The sequence below is a fragment of the Medicago truncatula genome, chromosome 3 (genome assembly GCF_003473485.1).
Source record: "Medicago truncatula cultivar Jemalong A17 chromosome 3, MtrunA17r5.0-ANR, whole genome shotgun sequence".
NCBI classification, from domain to species: Eukaryota; Viridiplantae; Streptophyta; class Magnoliopsida; order Fabales; family Fabaceae; genus Medicago; species Medicago truncatula.
In genome coordinates this window covers 57686977-57705873 of record NC_053044.1, presented here as the reverse complement: position 1 = coordinate 57705873, position 18897 = coordinate 57686977, and the positions used below count along the sequence as shown (strand labels likewise).

The window sequence follows — 18897 nt, the reverse complement described above, 5'->3', positions numbered from 1 at the left end:
ATTTTTTTTTATTTTAAAATTGATGAATTTTATATAAAAAAAAGGTTAATATCTCAAATAACTCATGTAATCTTAGCGAAATATGAAAATAGCTTTTGTAAGAAAAAAAAATAGGACTCCGCCTTTGCAATTTAGGATTCTTTATACTTTACTCTCATCTTGTTTAAAAATATTTGAAGGAGGTTTGAAAATAGTTAATGTGAAGGGTTAAGATGTTTAAAAATAGTTCTACGAAAAGTGTTGAAATATGAATAACACACTTAAAGGGTGAAATATGTGTTTTTTTTAATCCAACAAGTTGTATTGAATTTATTTTGATTAATGGAACGATACGAGTTCTCTCCCTAAAATCATATCTCTAGGATTATAAAAATAGACAAATAGCCCCTCCAACTTAACACTTAAATACAAACATCGCCTCAAATTTAAAACTTATTTGTATATCCCAATTATCTTTACACGTTTGGACAATTCAAGAAAAGGGTCTCCACCAACGAATCCAACAAGTAAGTTAGTGAATCTTTGTTTGTTTGAAGAAGGCAAACAAAGAGAGGAATTTAGGTGGAAGCTTGTTTTTCAATGCAAGTTGTGTTGGTAGTAATATGTTTGATCTTACAAGAACAATAATTCCTTTGGTGTTTTCTGGTAAGCCATTGAATGACGAATCGCTGCGAGTTAATGACGAAAGTCTACTCCTGTAAATGCAACAAGCAAGCCAGAAACTTTTTGTTGTGAAATGAAAATTAAATCTTCATCAAGGTTAACACCAAAAAGGAATTTGGGAATGAGTTAGTTGCAGTAGCAAATTAGTTGTGGCCTATTCCTCTCTTTTCAATGATCCAAAGGGCAAATGCTTATGACTTTTCTACCAAAAAGAAGACCCAATTTTTTTCAATTAAAGTCATGGGTGAAAAGGATCAAGTACTGCTTTTTGTTGTTAGACACCAACTTAATGGCCCCATAAAAACAGAACCAGTAACCGAAAAAATTGTGCAGTTCTCCAAGTGCTCTTCTTTGAAATGGATCCATATAACCAAACAATTTTTACACAGCTACAAGGGAGACTTGATATGTGATAAGCCATTAATATTTTTGCTTATGACACAGAGCTTTAAGCCTTTGAAACACAAATGCTCATAACTGCAATGCCAAAGCTTCACAATTTCTTCTTTAATCGTGCTTAAACAGATATGCAATTTGCTGAAATGTTTCATGCAATGTTAACTAACATTCTGTTTCAAGACATCTTAGTTTGCATTATGAAACCTCTATCGGGACAAAACACCTTGCACTTTGCATATTGAAATAGAACTGAAAGCCCTTATTCCATTAATTTACCAATGTTCAACAATTTGTTTTCCAGCTCCAGTAAGTGTAATACTCCTGTTAAATTTAAAGGGATATTTGCACATAAGTTTTAAATTTGAGCGTTATTTGCTACATAAGTTTTAAATTTAAGGATTATATGCATATAAATTTTAAATTTGAGAGAATATTTGCCTATTTTTATAATGCATGAATTTTAGACAAAAAAATAAAAAATTAATTAGTTCTGTGATATGGCATAACGTCTGATCCATGTGGAGGTGAAACATGTGCAGTTAACTGTCACGTTATAGAGTTTAAAAACCACGTCAAATAGAGGAGGTAATTGACTAACATTTGACAATTTTAAAGAACTTTTTGAAATTTCTTAAACGTCTTGAATTTTTTTTAATGAAGATTATAATTTCAGAGTTTTTGCCTATTTACTCGATAAAAATAAATAAAAAGAGAAGGGCTGGAGAGGGCCGTGGGTGGGCCCACAGTGACCAGAGTGGCAGGCTGTCCGGTTGGGTTAAGAAATGAGAACTCTCAAATCAAACACAACAACCCTGTCTTGGCCTGGCCTGCCTTTACTTTTTCATTTATAATTTTTTTATTTTATTTATAATTTTGTTTTCCTGTTCCGTTCGTTCCCTTTATCGCCGTTACTTGCTCCTGTTCGTATCCAATACTAGTATCTTTTTTGGTTGATTACATATTTACATATAATAACAGTAACGTACACACGCATCCAAAATCAAAAATGCAAAAAATAGAATTAAGATCAGAATGAATAACTTCCTTCTTCTTCTCCTTCTCTTCTTCTCTTTCTCCACCCTGTCAATCATCATCATCAACAACAACCATAATTGATTTCCCTTTTCGTTTTCTCTTTTTTCTTTCTTCTTTCTCGATTCTCTTCCACTGTTTTGTGTATACTACTAAGTATTCTTCTATTCTGTCTTGTGTAGACCATTCTATTCCAATTATCATCACCAGCTTTTTTTTTATTTTTTTTCAACCCCACACACTTCTCACTCCAATAAATAACTCACTCTTTTCCACCACCGACCTTTCTCTTTTCTAGGGTTTACAATTTCTTCCCTTTTTTCCCCTTCAATTTATAATTAAAACTATTTTAATTCGTTGTTACTATTATTATTATTATTATTATTATTATTATTAGGTTACCCTCATCACTCTCACCTTCTTCTATTTCCTCCGATTCTCACTCTTCCACACGCAACCACTCTCTCTTGTTTTTTTTTTTCTTCCTTATCGCTTAATAATTTCGTGTGTTTATATTTTTCATTATTCTTTTTTTTGTTTTAACTGTGGGTGTGGGTGCGTGTGGAAGGAAGTGAAGAAGAATAGTGTGATTAATTAATGGCATACCAGGGTCCAAGTTCAGGATCAAGTTCGAGTTCTGGGTTTCAATTGTTGAATTCTCCTTTTGGAGATACTACTTATACCAAAGTCTTCGTTGGTGGATTGGCATGGGAAACTCAGAGTGAAACTATGCGCCGTTACTTTGAACAATTTGGAGATATTCTTGAAGCCGTTGTCATCACTGATAAGAACACCGGACGATCCAAAGGCTACGGTTTTGTGAGCATCTTTGCTTTTTATCAATTAATTTATTAATTCTTCACATTACTATTACTAGCCTATTTCATTTGTATGATTTTTATATCCTATCATATCATATACCGATCATGACACTGACACCGATGGTAATTTGAGAAAATGACATGTAATCACATATCTATGTATCGGGCCCTATTGAACACTTGTCACACCTCTGATAAGATCAGAAGTGTCCGTGCTATGGTGTTTGATCATATCATATATACTACCATGGTTCCATTTTTTTTTTTATTTACTATAGAATGACTTGGTTTCTATCTTATATGCATGGAATTGGAGGGTATAGGTGACTTTCCGTGATCCAGAGGCTGCTAGGAGAGCCTGTGCTGATCCAAGTCCTGTTATTGATGGTAGAAGGGCTAATTGTAACTTAGCTTCACATGGTCGTCCACGTGGACCCCCTATCTCCTATGGTATGCTATTATTTCTTAACAAATGAGTTTATCTCAACTGATATTATATTGTTCTTTGATATGCATAGCAGTCTGCTGCAACTTGAAGTTTCCAGAATACTCTTCCTACATGGAATATACAATGCTTCTATTTTCTGATTTCTTCTTATCTTTTATAGGACGGGTAAGACCTGCATCCCCTTATGTTGGAAGTTTGCAACCTGCCCGTGGTGCTTACGTTGGAGGTTATGGCTACCAACAACCTCTTTCCTATGGCTATCAACAAGGAATGGTTTATCCTCCTTATGGGTGAGTGGGATGTTGTTGCACACTATTGCAAAAACTGGATTTGAAGATTATTTTCACCGTCAGTCTGCTAATAATAATGCTCTCTTTGTGTCCATTCTTATTTTAGCAGTTACTTATCTCTTTTTGAACCCAGTTATCTTTTTTTTTTACCTGGTATATGTCGGTGATGAGGTCAACTAGACCCATAGAACATGTCCTTGCAAGTACTTGATTAGTGGTTAGTTAGGAGATAAAAATCCCGAGATTTGGTAATCACTGGTTCACTGTATATGGAAAACCTATGTCAATTGGATGTAATAAACTAATGACCGTATAGTATTAGTCTTCATGTGTGTAAGGTGTTCCTAACTACATCTGCATTGTGCATCCAAATGTATCACACCAGAATCATGCTTTAGAGGTGATCTTTTCAACATTATATTTGGTTGTTTTTTCTTTGCAGGTATACGACGTATGGACCTGAATACGTATACCCACAGGTCATATCAGTTTTTTTTATCTGGCTTAGGATAAATGTTAATATTATTTATAAGATGCTGACTTTTTCAACTTCTACCGTGTCCAATAGGGTATGTACAACCCTTATGCAGGTCAACAACAGTACCTTCAGATTTATGGTGTGCCTGGTGCGATGAATACAACTATTTATCCTTATGGACAATTGGGTCAAGCTATTCCTGGCGGTCATGGTTATACAGCAATGCAGGGTTATACAGTACCAGGTCATCAGATTGTGCCCTATGGTGGGTCCAATGTTAATGCAATAACAACTTCACCCGTGCCTGCCATTCAAGTCCCATATCCTAGCGGTACAGTCCTCTGTCCAAGAAAGAATTTCCATTAGTGACTCGGGCCATTCCTTTGGAACAACTTTCCCAGGAAAACAATAATGAGAATTTTATTCCTAGGATTGTTTCAAAGAAATGAACCATTACATTGATAGACCTTAAGCCTCGTTACTCAAAAAAAGGAAAACGTTACGTTAAATAATTTATCAGAACGTGGGGAACACACTGGTAAAATAAGAGGGTATAAATGAGTTTTGCTCTGAACGTGGAATTCCTTGGTATTATTTATTCCTAGGCATATTATTTTTGTTCCTTTCTACCAAACGCAGGAATTCCTTTTTCCCATCCTCTATTCCCGGGAATGTCTTTTTTTCTTTCTAAAACATATGCTCCATGAACAGCCATCTTTGGTGGGTATTCTTTGAGAAACAAAAGCCCATATATATTTGAATTAACATTCATTTGGAAACATATTAGGCAAATAACCTTCAATTCTTAACAAGCATTGATTGGCCAGATCACATACACTTATCAGCTGTTGGTATATAAATGAGATTAATGAATAATACAACATATTTAGGCAATTTCAGTTATCAAACCCTAAATTATGTACAAAATTAAGGGTATTGTAATATATGATAGAAGGTTGGGTTTATTTAATTAAAAAATATAAGTAATTGAAGTTCTGATGGACAGGAAAGTAGCTACTCTGTAAAGAATGGTGATTCGTTTTATATGTACAGTGTTGTAAGATTGCATATAGAGCAAGTCATTAAAATCTATTGATTATTATTTAATGCAAAACTTTAAATTCTGTGCAAACATGTGTCATTCGTAAGTATTTGATTTTTCAGGAATTGCTGCACCAGTTCCAGGCCAACCACAATTTATTGTTTCTCCTCAGTTTATGCAAGGTAGCGGTCCTGACCAAACAGATGGTTGAGGGGACGATTAAGGTGGGCTATTCACCAAGCATCTTACAGTGCATGTCTCTATGTACATCATGTACTTACATTTTTAATCTATCCCTGTTGCAGATATCCTTAGTTTGCAGCAGGACTAAGAGCAGTGGAACTGCTACTTGAGTGGCGGGCTTCTAATCTAGCCTTGCAAGTATTTATTTTGCATTCTAGAGGTATTGTTGCTATATACACAGTCTTGATGATGGGAGTGGAAATGAGTTAAGTTGCACATGAGCAGCTCATAAGTTGCGACTCGTATTTGGCTCAATAAGCCGAGCCAGTGAGCAATTGAAGTGAGCACGCTCATGCACACACTGTAGTGAGTGCTCAACTTGTTGGCGAGCTGGTTTATTATGTTTAAATTTGTCATATATTTATTAATAATAATACAGATAGTATCATGAAATGGTGTTGCTATTTAATATTTACTTCATGTTAATTATCATATATAGATATAATATATATATTTATTTAGTCACATTATTTTAGGAAATACACTTTTTGTGCATAAAATTATGATGGAATTTTGAACTTTCTTAAAATCTATTTGGCCAATTGTAAATTATAACTTGTGTAGCTCTATTTAGTTGAAGAAAAATGCTAACAAGTGCCCTTAGGACATTGTTTAAGGAGTTAAAAGAAGAAACTTTTGAATAGAACATTGTGTATTTATGACTATACAAATGTTTGACTTATATTTCAAAGTCACAATTTCCTTTTATGGATTCCGTAATTGTTAGCATTGACCCTTAGTTAAATTCAATTGAGCTCTTAAAGCAGGCCCAAAATAATAAGCTTGAAAGATGAACTCAAATCTAATAGGAGCGAGCCATGAACCAAGTTAAAAATGCACAAGCAAACATCTACTCACACTTGCTTATTTCCTGCTGTACATGATGTCAATAAAATAGTAGTTAGAAGATATTCAAAGGTGAATTTTAGGTTCTGTTAAGATGATGAGAGTAATTAACCGTGCAAGTTTTTTGACATGCAATTTAACAATTTTTGTGTCTTAAAAGTTACATAGGATGTTGCAATAGAATAATATAGCCTTTGTTACAAATGTGAAATCAGATATGCTATATTTGATTTTTGAATCCTTGATCCTTCTATTGCTTTCTGTTTGCAGATGTATGTTAAAAAGGTTATGTTTTTTCTCAGCAAGTATTGGAAGTCTATTCCTAAAAGGATTGTTCTCTGTTTGTATGAAGTTGAAAATGTTGTAAGGTATTGGAAACAGAATTTAGTGTTTAACAAAAAATTTGACGTGTACTGCAGGTCATATATATAGTCATATGCTCACCAAGTTGTGTCTGAGTCTGCTCCAGATGGCGAAGGAAAATGGAACGTGCAGGCTGCTTATTCCATTTGGATGTTTACACTACTACTGTATTTATACCCAATACTACTCGTACTCAGGAAGAGTGGCATTAGTATTGGATCAATGGCTATCAGAATCGGTTTCTGGCAGCCATTTAGGAATAAACTTGTGTAAAAAGAAAATCAAGTCTTGAATCAAAATATGATTCTTTGTAGTCTTGTCCAGCATTGGGTTTGTAGATAGGTGTCATCAATGTTAGTAAATTGTGTGACGATGGATGGTCCATCACATTGAATGTGATTTTTGTGCATAGTAGTTATCATAGGTTTTACCACAAGACAGTTGTAATTTTATGATTTTATGAAGAACCTGCCGTTAATGCAGGGTAGACCATTAGAAAAGATTGAAGTGTAGTAGTAATGTTTATATTACCATCATTAAACACTAGTCACATGTCAACATATTCTTCAATCAATTCATTTTCAACTTTGTCGTCAATGTATGTCGTTAAATTCTATCTGTCTGATTTTTCTCAACAACAATTCAATTGCTTTTTAATCATTGATGGAGTTGGTCACGGTAATCACGCACTGTGGTCCTGTAATCACAAATTGGATTAGTTTGTACCGCTGGTTGGTTTGGTTGTATCACAAAGCAATGATGGATTGTCCGCAACTGTAGGATTGATTCCCTAATCATCAATTAGTACATGTATCATGATATTGAATTATGATTTTGGACTTTCATTTTAGATAATATGTACTATATGCTTTTATTTCATTTTTAATCAATTTCAACCCAACTCCACCCGCTAACACCCTTAATAATTTTCCTCTAAAAAACCTTAATAATTGGTGTGTTTTGAAATTTTGGTATGGGTTAAAGATATTTTGGTGAATTTAATTTTATGAAATAGCAGAAGGATTGAATATGTTTTTTTTATCCTTATAGATATCTCAACTTTTCATTTTGATATCTCAAAACATTCTTCGACTTTTATTCCTCCAATCCTTTTTCACCTTAACTTTTGGTCTCTGCTTTTAAGTCAACTCATATGTATCATTTAAAATTTTGAATTTTTTCGCAATTATGTTTAGAATATGATAAGAATCTCTTGATAAATATTAGAATTTTTTAACAAAACATAAATATAATATATGAATTTTTATATTTTCAACACATAAAAATACTTTGTTAAAAAAATTAATTATAATTTTTTTGAGAGATTCTTAACATTTTTGTAAAAACTCATTAAAAAATTTGAATTGTACACGCGATCTGAGTTAAAAACAACAACCAAAAGTATGAACCAAAATCTTTTGAGGTTAAAAGTTGAAGAATTTTTATTTTTATTTTTTTATGTTAGGTAATCCAGTGGCTAGAATAAAGTGAATAAGTGGAGTGTCCGAGGTTCGAACCCCGGCCCCTACATATATTAATGCATTATCCTACCAACTGAGCTACGTTCATAGGACGTTGAAGAAATATTTTAAAGAGACTAAAACAATAAATTAAAATAAGACTTAAATATGATAATCGTCCATGTAATTTGGGTCAGTTTTGATTTTCGTCCCTGTAAAAAAAAAAACTTTGAAATACATTCCTGTAAAAAAAAAATTGTTTGAAAAACGTCCATCGCCCCACTTCATGTTTGACTTGACATGTTATTCGCCACGTGGCATTGTTGACTATGCATCTTTTGTCACGTGGTGCTAATGTGGCAGTCCACGTAATTAAAAAAATTTAAAAATTATTTTTGAAAATTTATAAAATCTGAAAATAAATTTAAAAATCATAAAATATTTTTAAAAAAAATCTGAAAATACTTTTCCGAAAAATAAAATCTGAAAAAAAATTTGAAAATTAAAATTTTCGAAAACTTCATTTTTTAACATAAAAACTCTTAAAATTAAAAATTTTAAAAAAATATGTGAAAATTAAATTTTCAAAAAATAGATTTTTTTAATTTGATTATTATATATTAATTTTTTTTGAAAATAATGACAATTATATTTTCAAAAGTTATAAATTTAAAATTTTCGAAAATAAATTATAATTTAAAAAAAAAATCTAATTTCTTGTTCTTTTACAAAAAAATTTATTTATTTTTCAGAAATTTCAGAATATATAATATTAAAAAAATTAAGTTTATTTTGAAAATTATACAAAAAAATAAATCAGAAAATTATTTTAATATTTTAAAATTATTTTCATGTTTTTTAATTTTAAAAACAATTTTCATAATTTTAATTTTTTTTAAAAATTTAATATTATGTGGCAGGCCAAGTCAGCCCCACGTGGCAAAAGTTGCACAATCAGCAACTGCCATGTGGCCAAAACCATACCAAATTAGCTGAATAGTGGGGCCAGAGACATTTTTTAAACAAAAAAATTGCCCAGGGATGTATTTCAATGTTACAGACGATTATCATATTTAAGTCTTAAAATAATTACAAGAAAAATAAAATATTTTACCATATTTTGAAATTAAAGGGTTGAAACTTCAAATTAATTTGAATTTTATTTCAAATAAATAAAAAATATTGAGGATCTACTGTCTCTAAAAATTAGAGTATCGACTGAAACACGGGTTGAACCGGACAAGTGGTAAACGAATGGCGACCTCAACCCCAAACAGAACCGTCGAGCCTCCGTCTTCCGCCACCGGAACACCTCTACCTCCGACTACTACTCCGCCTCCCTCGAACCCACCACAACCGCCTCCGGTGGCGAAACCGGAAGTCCCATTACCAGAAGCCAAAACCTCTAGCGACGCCAACTTAATCCTTGTCCCTAGCCACTCAAGATGGTTCTCGTGGGATTCCATTCACGAATGCGAAATCCGCAACATTCCCGAATCTTCCAAGAACCCTAGGGTTTACAAATACTACAGAAACTCTATTGTCAAGTTTTTCAGATTCAATCCTAACAGGAAAATCACCTTCACCGATGTTCGCAAAACCCTAGTCGGTGACGTTGGTTCCATTCGAAGAGTGTTTGATTTTCTTGAAGCTTGGGGTTTAATCAATTATCATCCTTCTTCTTCGCTCAGTAAACCTCTCAAATGGGAAGATAAAGACACCAAACCCGACGCAGCATCGAATTCCGCAGAATCTCCTTCTCCGGCACCTGTCAAAGAAGCTAAGAGAATCTGTAGTGGCTGCAAAAATCTCTGTGTCATGGCTTGCTTTGCCTGTGAAAAGGTCAGTTTAGTTAAAGATTTTTTACACTGTCAATCAATTGTAATTCTCGTATTTTTTAAGAGAAAACAGAAGATGCGTTGACGACGTAAAATAGTTAAATAATTTTACACTGACATCCAATAAACTTTTGTGTTCCGCCAAATCAGAAAAATATTTTAAAATTAGTTGCATGACATGGCAGGTTGATGGTTTCTTAGCGGATGACAGAGTAAAACTCAATTTATCACTGTTAAATATACATTATGATCGGTTGTGATTTTTTTGACTGTGTAAAACTTTTATGCTGTGGGTGTATTGAAATTAAACTAATTCCATAATTTGAAATGTGAATTTCGGTGCAGAATAATATGACGTTGTGTGCGAGGTGTTTTATTCGTGGAAATTATCGAATTGGTATGAGTAATACAGAATTCAAGAGAGTGGAGATAAGCGAGGAGACGAAAAATGAATGGACTGAGAAGGAAACACTGAATCTTCTTGAAGCTATTACGAATTTCGGTGATGATTGGAAGAGGGTTGCTCATCAAGTTGTTGGTAGGACCGACAAGGAATGCGTTGCTCGTTTTTTAGAGCTTCCTTTTGGTGATCAGTTTCTGCATTATCCACACTCCGAGTCTGCTCCTTGCATTGATGATGGTTCTGATCAGTTGAAGCCTCCCGTTGCTGCTGAATGTGAATCCGAAACTGTTCCGTCGGATAAATCTAGTAAGAGAATGTGTCTCACACCTCTTGCGGATGCTAGCAATCCTATCATGGCTCAGGTTCTTTCTTGGCTTAAAATTATCCTTGTTTTCTTTGAATTGTTTATTGTTATTGATTACATTTGTGTGTTATAATGTTTGGGGGAAAAAATGAAACTTCATTTGATTACGTTAGCATTAAAGGAACATGATACCATCAAATTCCAATTGTTCTGGAATCGCTGTCTTAATTCTTAGTAGTTGGTTGTTAATGGCTGTGCTCTGACACGGTCTTTTGAAATTGATTATAGCCAGTCCCTTGTTGAATGACGAAAGATTTCTTTCAAGTTCTTGTGTCTTAACAATTTATTTGTTTAAATTATTGCAGGCTGCTTTCCTTTCTGCTTTGGCAGGGACGGAGGTTGCGCAAGCTGCAGCTCAAGCTGCTCTGACAAGTTTGTCCAATGTTTACAAATCAACTAGAATTAATTACCGGTCATTTCCAAGGAATACATTGCAGCAAGGTGAGAATGACATATAACCTGGGCTAAGATTATAGGATTTGAATGAATTTAAGCTGTCAATCTGTCATATATCTTAATAGGGTTTATCTCAAAATGGATGAACCAATGTTCATCGCGTACACTTCATTAGTTTGAATGGTTCCGGAAATCTTTAAACTCAGATTTTCTCATTAGAAATGGCGTTTCATGCAGATGCTGCTGTTGCATCCAATGGTGGTAATGCTTCAGATTCTATCCAAGGATCTTTATTGCGTGCAAATTTACAGCTTGAGAAGGAAGAATCAGACGTGGAAAAAGCAATTTCTGAGGTTACAGAAGTTCAGGTCTGTCGTGTGTTAGCGATTTAGTGTTTTGTTTGATGGTGTTTGTACTTATTAGTTTAATAATCTTTGCTGAATATTGGATGTTGTGCTCTATAGATGAAAAATATCCAGGACAAGCTTATCAATTTTGAGGATTTAGACGTGCTAATGGAAAAAGAACGCCAGCAGTTGGAGCAAACGAAGAGTTTGTTTTTCCTTGATCAGCTCAATCTTTTATTTCGTAAAACATCTGCACCAACGACCGGAGAAGGCAATCATGTAAAAAGGAATTGATGACTGACAAGTCTTAGGTTTAGCTGAGTGCATTCAATTTTCCTTTTTAATTAGTCTGCACTCCGTTTGCTTTTCTTGCGAAATCACTGAAGTGTTGTTCAATATTATAATAGCAATATCTCATATCAACTGTAGGCGTTTCATTATATATCGTCAACTTGCTAGCACATTTCTGCCTAGAAACGGTATGAAAGTTTCAAATATATTTTGCTTAGGCCACATTTATCTACCCTCCCACCCCCAAGGGTATAAGTAGGGGTAATGAAATAAGGAAAAACTTCTAGTTGAAACTCGTCCTACTATATCTGTCAAGGAACTTTGAAAACTTATGTATACATTATTACTTTTGTTTGAGGAGGGTGTTTTTTTAATCTCGGATTATTTATATCAAAATTGAAATGAAGTTGCATCACTAATCTCAAAATACACATTTAAAAACAAATTTTAAGTCATTAGAAAGTAGTTTTAGAGCAATCGATGTAAAACTGCAGCATGTCAATGTCCGATGCCACACTATCACTTGCTTTTCCACATATGCTTGGGTTATTTCCAGGGAAATGGCTTGACTAACTTGTTCATTTACTGAGCTGTCATTAGATTAAATTGACATTCAGATCAACTTGAAGAATAATACATTTGCTTTCTTTTCATCTTTTCATCCGACAAACAAGGAGAAAATAAATACTTTTGGTCTCAAGAAAAGATTATTTCAAATGTATCTGGTCTATAATATAAATCAAATATATCTTTTATTTAAGGGTCTTGTTAACGAGTATCCCCGGGGCACTCTTTAAGCATGATAAATTAGGAAGTTATTCTTTAAAAAAGTCAAACAGTTCAATTTCCAATGTATTAAATACACAAGTTTTCATAAAAAGATATTATTTTAGGCTCTTAAAGAGTACCTCGGGGCACTCGTTAACATTTCCCTTTATTTAATGAACCTGAAGAGTGCTGAATATTTTCTTATATTCGAGACCGGAGAGAGTTAACCCTTTTCCCCCTTTTTTTTCCTTCAAAATTCAAAACTATATATAAAACGATCCTACTTTCTCTTCTTTTTTTCTTTCCTTTTTCATCATTCTTTTCTATCCATTTTCCGTAAGCAACAAACCACAAGGGTAATGTTTAACCGAAGGTACTTGTTGTATTCACTTCAAAATATCTTATCCATTACATCAATTAGTGCTATGCATTTATACTGTTTTGGTTTATCAGTTTTGAAGGAAATGTCATAGTAAATATCATACTTTTAGGATTTTGACAAACATTTCTAGCATGGAAATAATGTAATGAAAACATCATGAGGGATCCCATGAAAGAAAGCAAAGAAAAAATTTCTCTCGTCGCAAACATTTCTTTATATGAACTTAAACGATCGAACTGCCTGCAAATTTCAAGTGGAAGCTGAATGAGTTTCAGTACATAAAATAGAACCTACTTCAATGAACTATGCTTTATTGCATAAACTAAATGCCAAAATGAATATCTTTCAGTATCAGAACCTTTGTTCTGTCAAATATTTGAATATGTCAACCATGAAAAGAAGTTAACCTTCTGAATTTTGGAAGCATACTTGTCTGTTTCCTCTTCCCCATACTGCATGTAGGCAGGAAGCAAGATAAGAATCATTACTAAGCAACATTATTTTTGGTAGATAGATGAAATGACAATAGTCATTAGACTAACGAACATTTAGCTCTAGATTGAAACATCACACACACAGACACTGCAGTATATTGAATAGTACCTGTCCTGTCACTGTATACAGTCTGTTATACCAGCCATTTGTTAACATCCCAATAGCTGAATATAGATGTTTGCGACCCTCACCAGGACTTTGCAGCGTATACTCAATGAAATAAAATCCTGAGCCGTTTTTTCGAGGCAAACTAGCAGTTAGAACTTCAAAATTCAACCCATAATTTCAGTTTTGAGAAGTCTTTCACTGTCTCATTAATAATATACATTAGAACTATATGTAACCTATAACATATTTTCTTTCCCTTACAGTTGCAACCTTATAACATGTACTGTAATGTAATGCAGCAGCTTTCAATGACATTTAACAGTAAAAGTATGCACCTTTAGATGATTTACAATCTATGAGTTTAGCAGCCACACCAGGTGGTTTTTTCCAGCTTCTATCCAACCCACTAACCTGTCATATTCATATTAGGCAAAATAGGGTGAATATTAAGCATTAGCTGAAACTGGTAGCAAGAAAAACCAGCAAATAACAGTTATGATTCTGATCAAGAAATAACACCAGAGTGTCAGCAAATTCTTCAACTTTGCCGAATGATTCCATCTTAGTGAAATCTGGACCCACTCCTGTGATCACAACGCTCACTGCAGCAACATATCAATAACAATTAGTTTATATTGCAATTTGCAACTGATGAAGAAACAAATTGTTTGAGTTTGATTATACCATTGGAATTAGATTGCTCTTTTGGGTAGAAAGCAGTTAATGATTTGAACCCTGCAGACTCTCCTGTTCCAATTTGCCACTCTGATCCAAATCATTAAAACAAAAAAAATACATAATTCAAGTTAAGCTATTGAATTGAATTTGAATGTATATATAGTTTTGCTTCCAAACTTTCAATTAAATTCACCTTGTGGAATATCTATCTTGAACTTGTTCTCATCATCAGTGTAGATACTAAAATCCTCAGATACATCTGCGACACACGTTTAAATTAAAAAACAAGCTATGATACTTACCATTTCCGATGTAGTAGTAACAATACAAAGTTTAAAAAAATAAAAAATAAAAACAGTAGAAATTAATCACCATTGAGTGCCAATGCATTTGAGTCAGTAGATGAAGCTGCAATTGCTGCAGTGGATGTGTAAAGAATTAGTTGTCTTCTATTAATCGCAAGTCCTTCTTCCGAGGATGAGCTGATAAAAACACGGATATTCATAGTATTATTAAGCATATTATTCTTTATTCTATTAATAATAGTAAAAATATACAAAGCATAATGTTCAAGTTCAATGTTTAAGCATGATGAGGCACAAGAAATAATGGAAATTGAGAAGTAAACGTTATTCTTTTCTTACAGTAAATTTTGTGGTCTTGTTTTATGATGTTCCACGGTTATGGGAGATGATAAACCTGAACAAGAAACTTAGGCAAATCCATTAGAAATATTCAACAGTATGCAAATTTAGTGTACAAATGAGGAAGGTGCGGTGAGTGGTGAAGGACCTTTGTCGCCGGCAGTGGCTGTTGGTCGGATGTGTAGACAGCTGAACCATGAAATGGATGCCATTCCTTTAAGAAATTAAGATCAGCTTCTCTCTCTCTTCTCACCCTTCATTTCCTTTATTATCTGTTTAATTACACTTGTATCCTCCATAGAGAGAACACATTAGAGGGACCAAAATTTGGAAGAAATATTTAGAAAAACTAAAAATAAAAATTCATACAATTAAAAAGATAAAAAAACATCTCCATGTAAGCTTAGCTCAGCCGGTAGAATATTACATAATATATGTAGGGGCTTTGGTTCAAAACACTGAACACTTCACTTCTCCATATTTAATTGTGTGAGCTTCAGCCACGAGACTACTTAAAAAAAAAATCAAAAACATATTTTAAAAAATGGATTTATGTATCGGTAAGTAATTTATTTTTTAGTTGAGTAACACAATGGATAGATTACACACTTTATGTGTGAAGAAGTGGGGGATATGGACCCAAACCCCAATCTTTACACATAATCTCACTTATGATTATCAATTGAGTTACATTTACTGATGAGTTTTGTATTGTGTTGAATGCATTTTGTTAAAACAAGATGCTATATTAGATGTCTTAGACATGTAAGTACGACATCTTAGCTTAAGGTGAAGTGTTTTGTTTCACACTCTTGGAAGATTGTGTTTTAGCGTGAGATCAAAGAAGATTTGATTTACGTAACTTGTGCTCCAAGAGACATGTTTTTTAGAAGCTGCATATGTCGATTTGTGCTTTGTCGTATTTTCTAAGTTAAATGTCTTAGACATTTAAGAAAATAATATATTTGCTCCTAGAAGATTGTTGCTAAAAATATAAAAGATTTGTTTCAAATATATTTCGTGCTTCCAAAAGATTGCTGTTGAAAATATATTTATGGATAATAAATACATTTTTGTACTGTATGAAGGAATATTTGATGCAAATATATTTTGACCTGTTGAAGGAAAAACCCAAGCTGCTGAATGACTATATAAGGAAGATGAGACCCTAGTTTAAGTCACGAAATCAAAATTATTGAATTGAGTCTTTAGGTTTTCGTTGTTAAGTCTTGTACTTTATTTTGTACACCTCTCTTGTGCCACCATTCAGTATAAAAAGCCAGGGAGTAGGTTTGTTTAGTTGAGTTGTGATTTGTCTTTGTAGACCGCTCTAGTGCATCTTGCAAGAGTAGGTTTTGTTCATTGTTCTCCTTATTTGACTGAAATTGTGATTGAGTCAATCATATGGGTTGTGATTGGGAGAAGAAAGTGAGAAGGGATCTTATATCTAAGGAGGGTTTTAGATATATATTTACGGGTAGTGATTAGGTGAGAAGGTGTTGAACTAGGGTTGTGAACAAAAGTTATATAATTTTATAAGCCATATTTATTTTAAATGTTTAAACAATTAACAAGGGAAAGATATACCTTTTTTTTTTTTTTTTTTTTTTTACATTTTCTACACTCATCTAAATATATCTTTGTTTACACTTGTAAGAAATTTTTTAAGAGTAATTACATTAAAATGAAATTTTAATTGTATCATTAGTTAATCACTTTTTTTTTTAAAAAAAAAAGGTTTAGAAGGAGAACCAACCGCAACAATATGAATACATATAAACTTGAGGCACACTAGCACCAACATCTTTTGCCTTGCAATACGTCTGTAGAATCTCCAAGTCATGAGCAACATTGGGATTTAAGTCATCCTTTCAGATATAATTCAAACATGTCACTGCATCACTCCAAGGGCCACTGATATGCATGTCAGGAAAATTGTTGCTTTGATGATCCTCTGCTTGTTTTTCAGCCTGAGCTAAGTTGTCTTCCACCTACATTGGCTGCACAGGTTGTACATTAACAACGATAAGAGATATCTCTATCTCATGATATTATTGTCATACCTCGTTGAGTGAAAGATCTTAAGTTTTTTTGTTGCGCGTGCTAAATATTTGTGGAATGTATATTAAACTTTTTTAAGAAATTAGCAAAATCATCATGTGTAGCGATTCATTTGCTCGAATACTACATGGGGAATGACATTTCAAGTTCCGACATGAACATTTTTATTAATACAATTATAAAATATTATTAATGCAATAGAAATATATATATATATATAGGGTGGGGTGGGTCAAACCTACACCCACTAGGAGATTGGAAGATTGTCTATCCACTCCGCCAACCATAAATTATGTGAAATAATATGTATAATATGATTTTTTTTTTTAAACTCGAGGGGATAGTGGCTTCTATAGGTCTCCATGAAAATCTCCAACTGACCTCGTTGATGTGGCGACCCGTCATTGCCTCATTAGTTGTATGTGTAAAATTTTGATGCACATTGTGTATATAAATAGAATTGTTAAAGAAAATAAATTAGTCATAAGAAATACTTCAAATAACATGTAAGTACATAAATTAAGTGGGAAATTTGATAAAAGAGTGATGCAAGAATGAGTTGGATTGTGGAGAACCTGCACAAATGTGTGTCGATTTTTTTTTTTAAAGATTAGATGTGTGTCGATGCTATCATTTGGTTGGATATATATAGGGGTTTGCTACAATAGACCCACTCATTTTTATGAAGGTCTATTTTAGCAACCTACACCTTTTCATTTGGACACAAATGCCCACGTTTTTGTTTTTTGAGGAAATTAAAACTGAAGGGTAAAACGGTAATATATATATATATATATATATATAGTGTGTTTATTGTGTTAACCCTTCAATTCTCAAGACAAAGGGGTCTAGTATTCCAGAGTTCGGTTTGACAAAAAATTAATCCTAAATTATACTATCAATTTCATCTAAAAATCAATCTCAAAGTTCTCCTAAATTATACTATCAATTTCAAAAATATTATTTTCGGTCATAAATCATATTATCAAGAATTGAAATAATAATAATAAGTATATCTAGAAAATCAACAAAAATATTATTTTTGGTCATAAATCATATTATCAATTTAAGCAATTATATAAACAATCAAAGGTGATCACAAAATACAACACATTTTAGACTCTAGACTTAAGAATTTCTATGATATGAAAGTTAATAAGAAATTATAAGTGTTTGATATGTATAGATTTTGATAGAGTAATAGCACTTGAAAAATACTACAGAGTCATGTTATTTCTTCAAGTCTTCAATCCTTTATATAGAAGTTGAATAGAGACTTTGAAGAGTGTCAGCGCATCATTAGAGTTGTTAGAGAAGCTTGATCAATCAACATTGATTTGTTGCTTGATTTGATTAAAGTCCTATGAATGAATGATTTTGAAACATTTCCTTGATAAATAATTATCCGTTCTTTTCCAAAGAAGACATAGTTGTAGCTTCGTACAATGCACATGAGAATGTTGGAGGTAGTGGTTGTACAATTGTCCTTCTTCAAAAATGACATTCATTGACTCTCTAACACTTGAGAATTACCATTGCTTGACATCCATTACTTATGCACCTTTGGTATTCAGCTATCCAGAGTCCGGCTTCGAGAGTCTGAGAAATTCGGCTTCTCAGTAATCCAGCTTCCTGGTTACCTTCAGAATCTGATAGGTTCGGCTTCTGGGTTGTCATCAGACTCTAACTTGATACTCAACTTCTCTTGAAAATTCTTTGCTTTACATTTGTTCTTTCAAAACCAATACATAATTTAAGACATTGTAAATTTTTGTCTATGGTCCTGCACACTTGGACAAATATTAGCATATCCAATTGATCTTTTAACACCTTTTTATCATCAAAACTTAAGAGACATTGTTTAAATTTATTTTATTCCAACATACAACTCATATAAAATATTATTTTTGGTCATAAATCATATTATCAATTTAAATAATTAAATAATAAATTAATAAAATTGAATAAAAGTTTTTTATTTTAAATTTTTTAATAATAAATTAATTTTAATAATATTTATTACATATATGTTTTTGG

General features: G+C 32.8%; 3 protein-coding genes across 3 annotated transcripts; 2 read left to right on the top strand and 1 right to left on the bottom strand.

Annotated features, from left to right (window-relative positions):
- The first annotated feature begins 1970 nt into the window (after positions 1-1970).
- LOC11412629 (RNA-binding protein 38) lies at positions 1971-7222 on the top strand. Its single transcript, XM_024779405.2, has 8 exons — positions 1971-2913; positions 3239-3365; positions 3524-3653; positions 4096-4132; positions 4222-4462; positions 5296-5397; positions 5479-5576; positions 6682-7222. The coding sequence occupies exons 1-6, from the start codon at positions 2692-2694 to the stop codon at positions 5382-5384; spliced, it is 846 nt and encodes a 281-aa protein (XP_024635173.1). The 5' UTR covers positions 1971-2691; the 3' UTR covers positions 5385-5397; positions 5479-5576; positions 6682-7222.
- Positions 7223-9267: 2045 nt separating this feature from the next.
- Positions 9268-11930, top strand: LOC11417237 (SWI/SNF complex subunit SWI3B). Its single transcript, XM_003603828.4, has 5 exons — positions 9268-9927; positions 10269-10688; positions 10996-11131; positions 11324-11454; positions 11551-11930. The coding sequence occupies exons 1-5, from the start codon at positions 9340-9342 to the stop codon at positions 11725-11727; spliced, it is 1452 nt and encodes a 483-aa protein (XP_003603876.1). The 5' UTR covers positions 9268-9339; the 3' UTR covers positions 11728-11930.
- A 919-nt stretch (positions 11931-12849) lies between these two features.
- LOC11418216 (psbP domain-containing protein 3, chloroplastic) lies at positions 12850-15108 on the bottom strand. Its single transcript, XM_003603826.4, has 10 exons — positions 14948-15108; positions 14800-14854; positions 14528-14637; positions 14349-14414; positions 14162-14242; positions 13997-14079; positions 13813-13888; positions 13478-13596; positions 13282-13326; positions 12850-13114 (listed from the first exon to the last, which is right to left on the bottom strand). The coding sequence occupies exons 1-10, from the start codon at positions 15009-15011 to the stop codon at positions 13088-13090; spliced, it is 726 nt and encodes a 241-aa protein (XP_003603874.1). The 5' UTR covers positions 15012-15108; the 3' UTR covers positions 12850-13087.
- Positions 15109-18897: the final 3789 nt, after the last annotated feature.

Excerpts from the sequence above, each read along its gene's own strand:
- LOC11412629 (XM_024779405.2), top strand. The coding sequence starts at position 2,692 with ATGGCATACCAGGGTCCAAGTTCAGGATCAAGTTCGAGTTCTGGGTTT. Across the intron at positions 2,914-3,238 it reads GATCCAAAGGCTACGGTTTT|GTGACTTTCCGTGATCCAGA; the intron begins GTGAGCATCTTT and ends TGGAGGGTATAG. Across the intron at positions 3,654-4,095 it reads ATGGTTTATCCTCCTTATGG|GTATACGACGTATGGACCTG; the intron begins GTGAGTGGGATG and ends TTTTCTTTGCAG.
- LOC11418216 (XM_003603826.4), bottom strand. The coding sequence starts at position 15,011 with ATGGCATCCATTTCATGGTTCAGCTGTCTACACATCCGACCAACAGCC. Across the intron at positions 14,415-14,527 it reads AAATGCATTGGCACTCAATG|ATGTATCTGAGGATTTTAGT; the intron begins GTGATTAATTTC and ends CGTGTGTCGCAG. Across the intron at positions 13,597-13,812 it reads AGATTGTAAATCATCTAAAG|GATTTTATTTCATTGAGTAT; the intron begins GTGCATACTTTT and ends AAAACGGCTCAG.
- LOC11417237 (XM_003603828.4), top strand. The coding sequence starts at position 9,340 with ATGGCGACCTCAACCCCAAACAGAACCGTCGAGCCTCCGTCTTCCGCC. Across the intron at positions 9,928-10,268 it reads CTTGCTTTGCCTGTGAAAAG|AATAATATGACGTTGTGTGC; the intron begins GTCAGTTTAGTT and ends ATTTCGGTGCAG. Across the intron at positions 11,455-11,550 it reads CTGAGGTTACAGAAGTTCAG|ATGAAAAATATCCAGGACAA; the intron begins GTCTGTCGTGTG and ends TGTGCTCTATAG.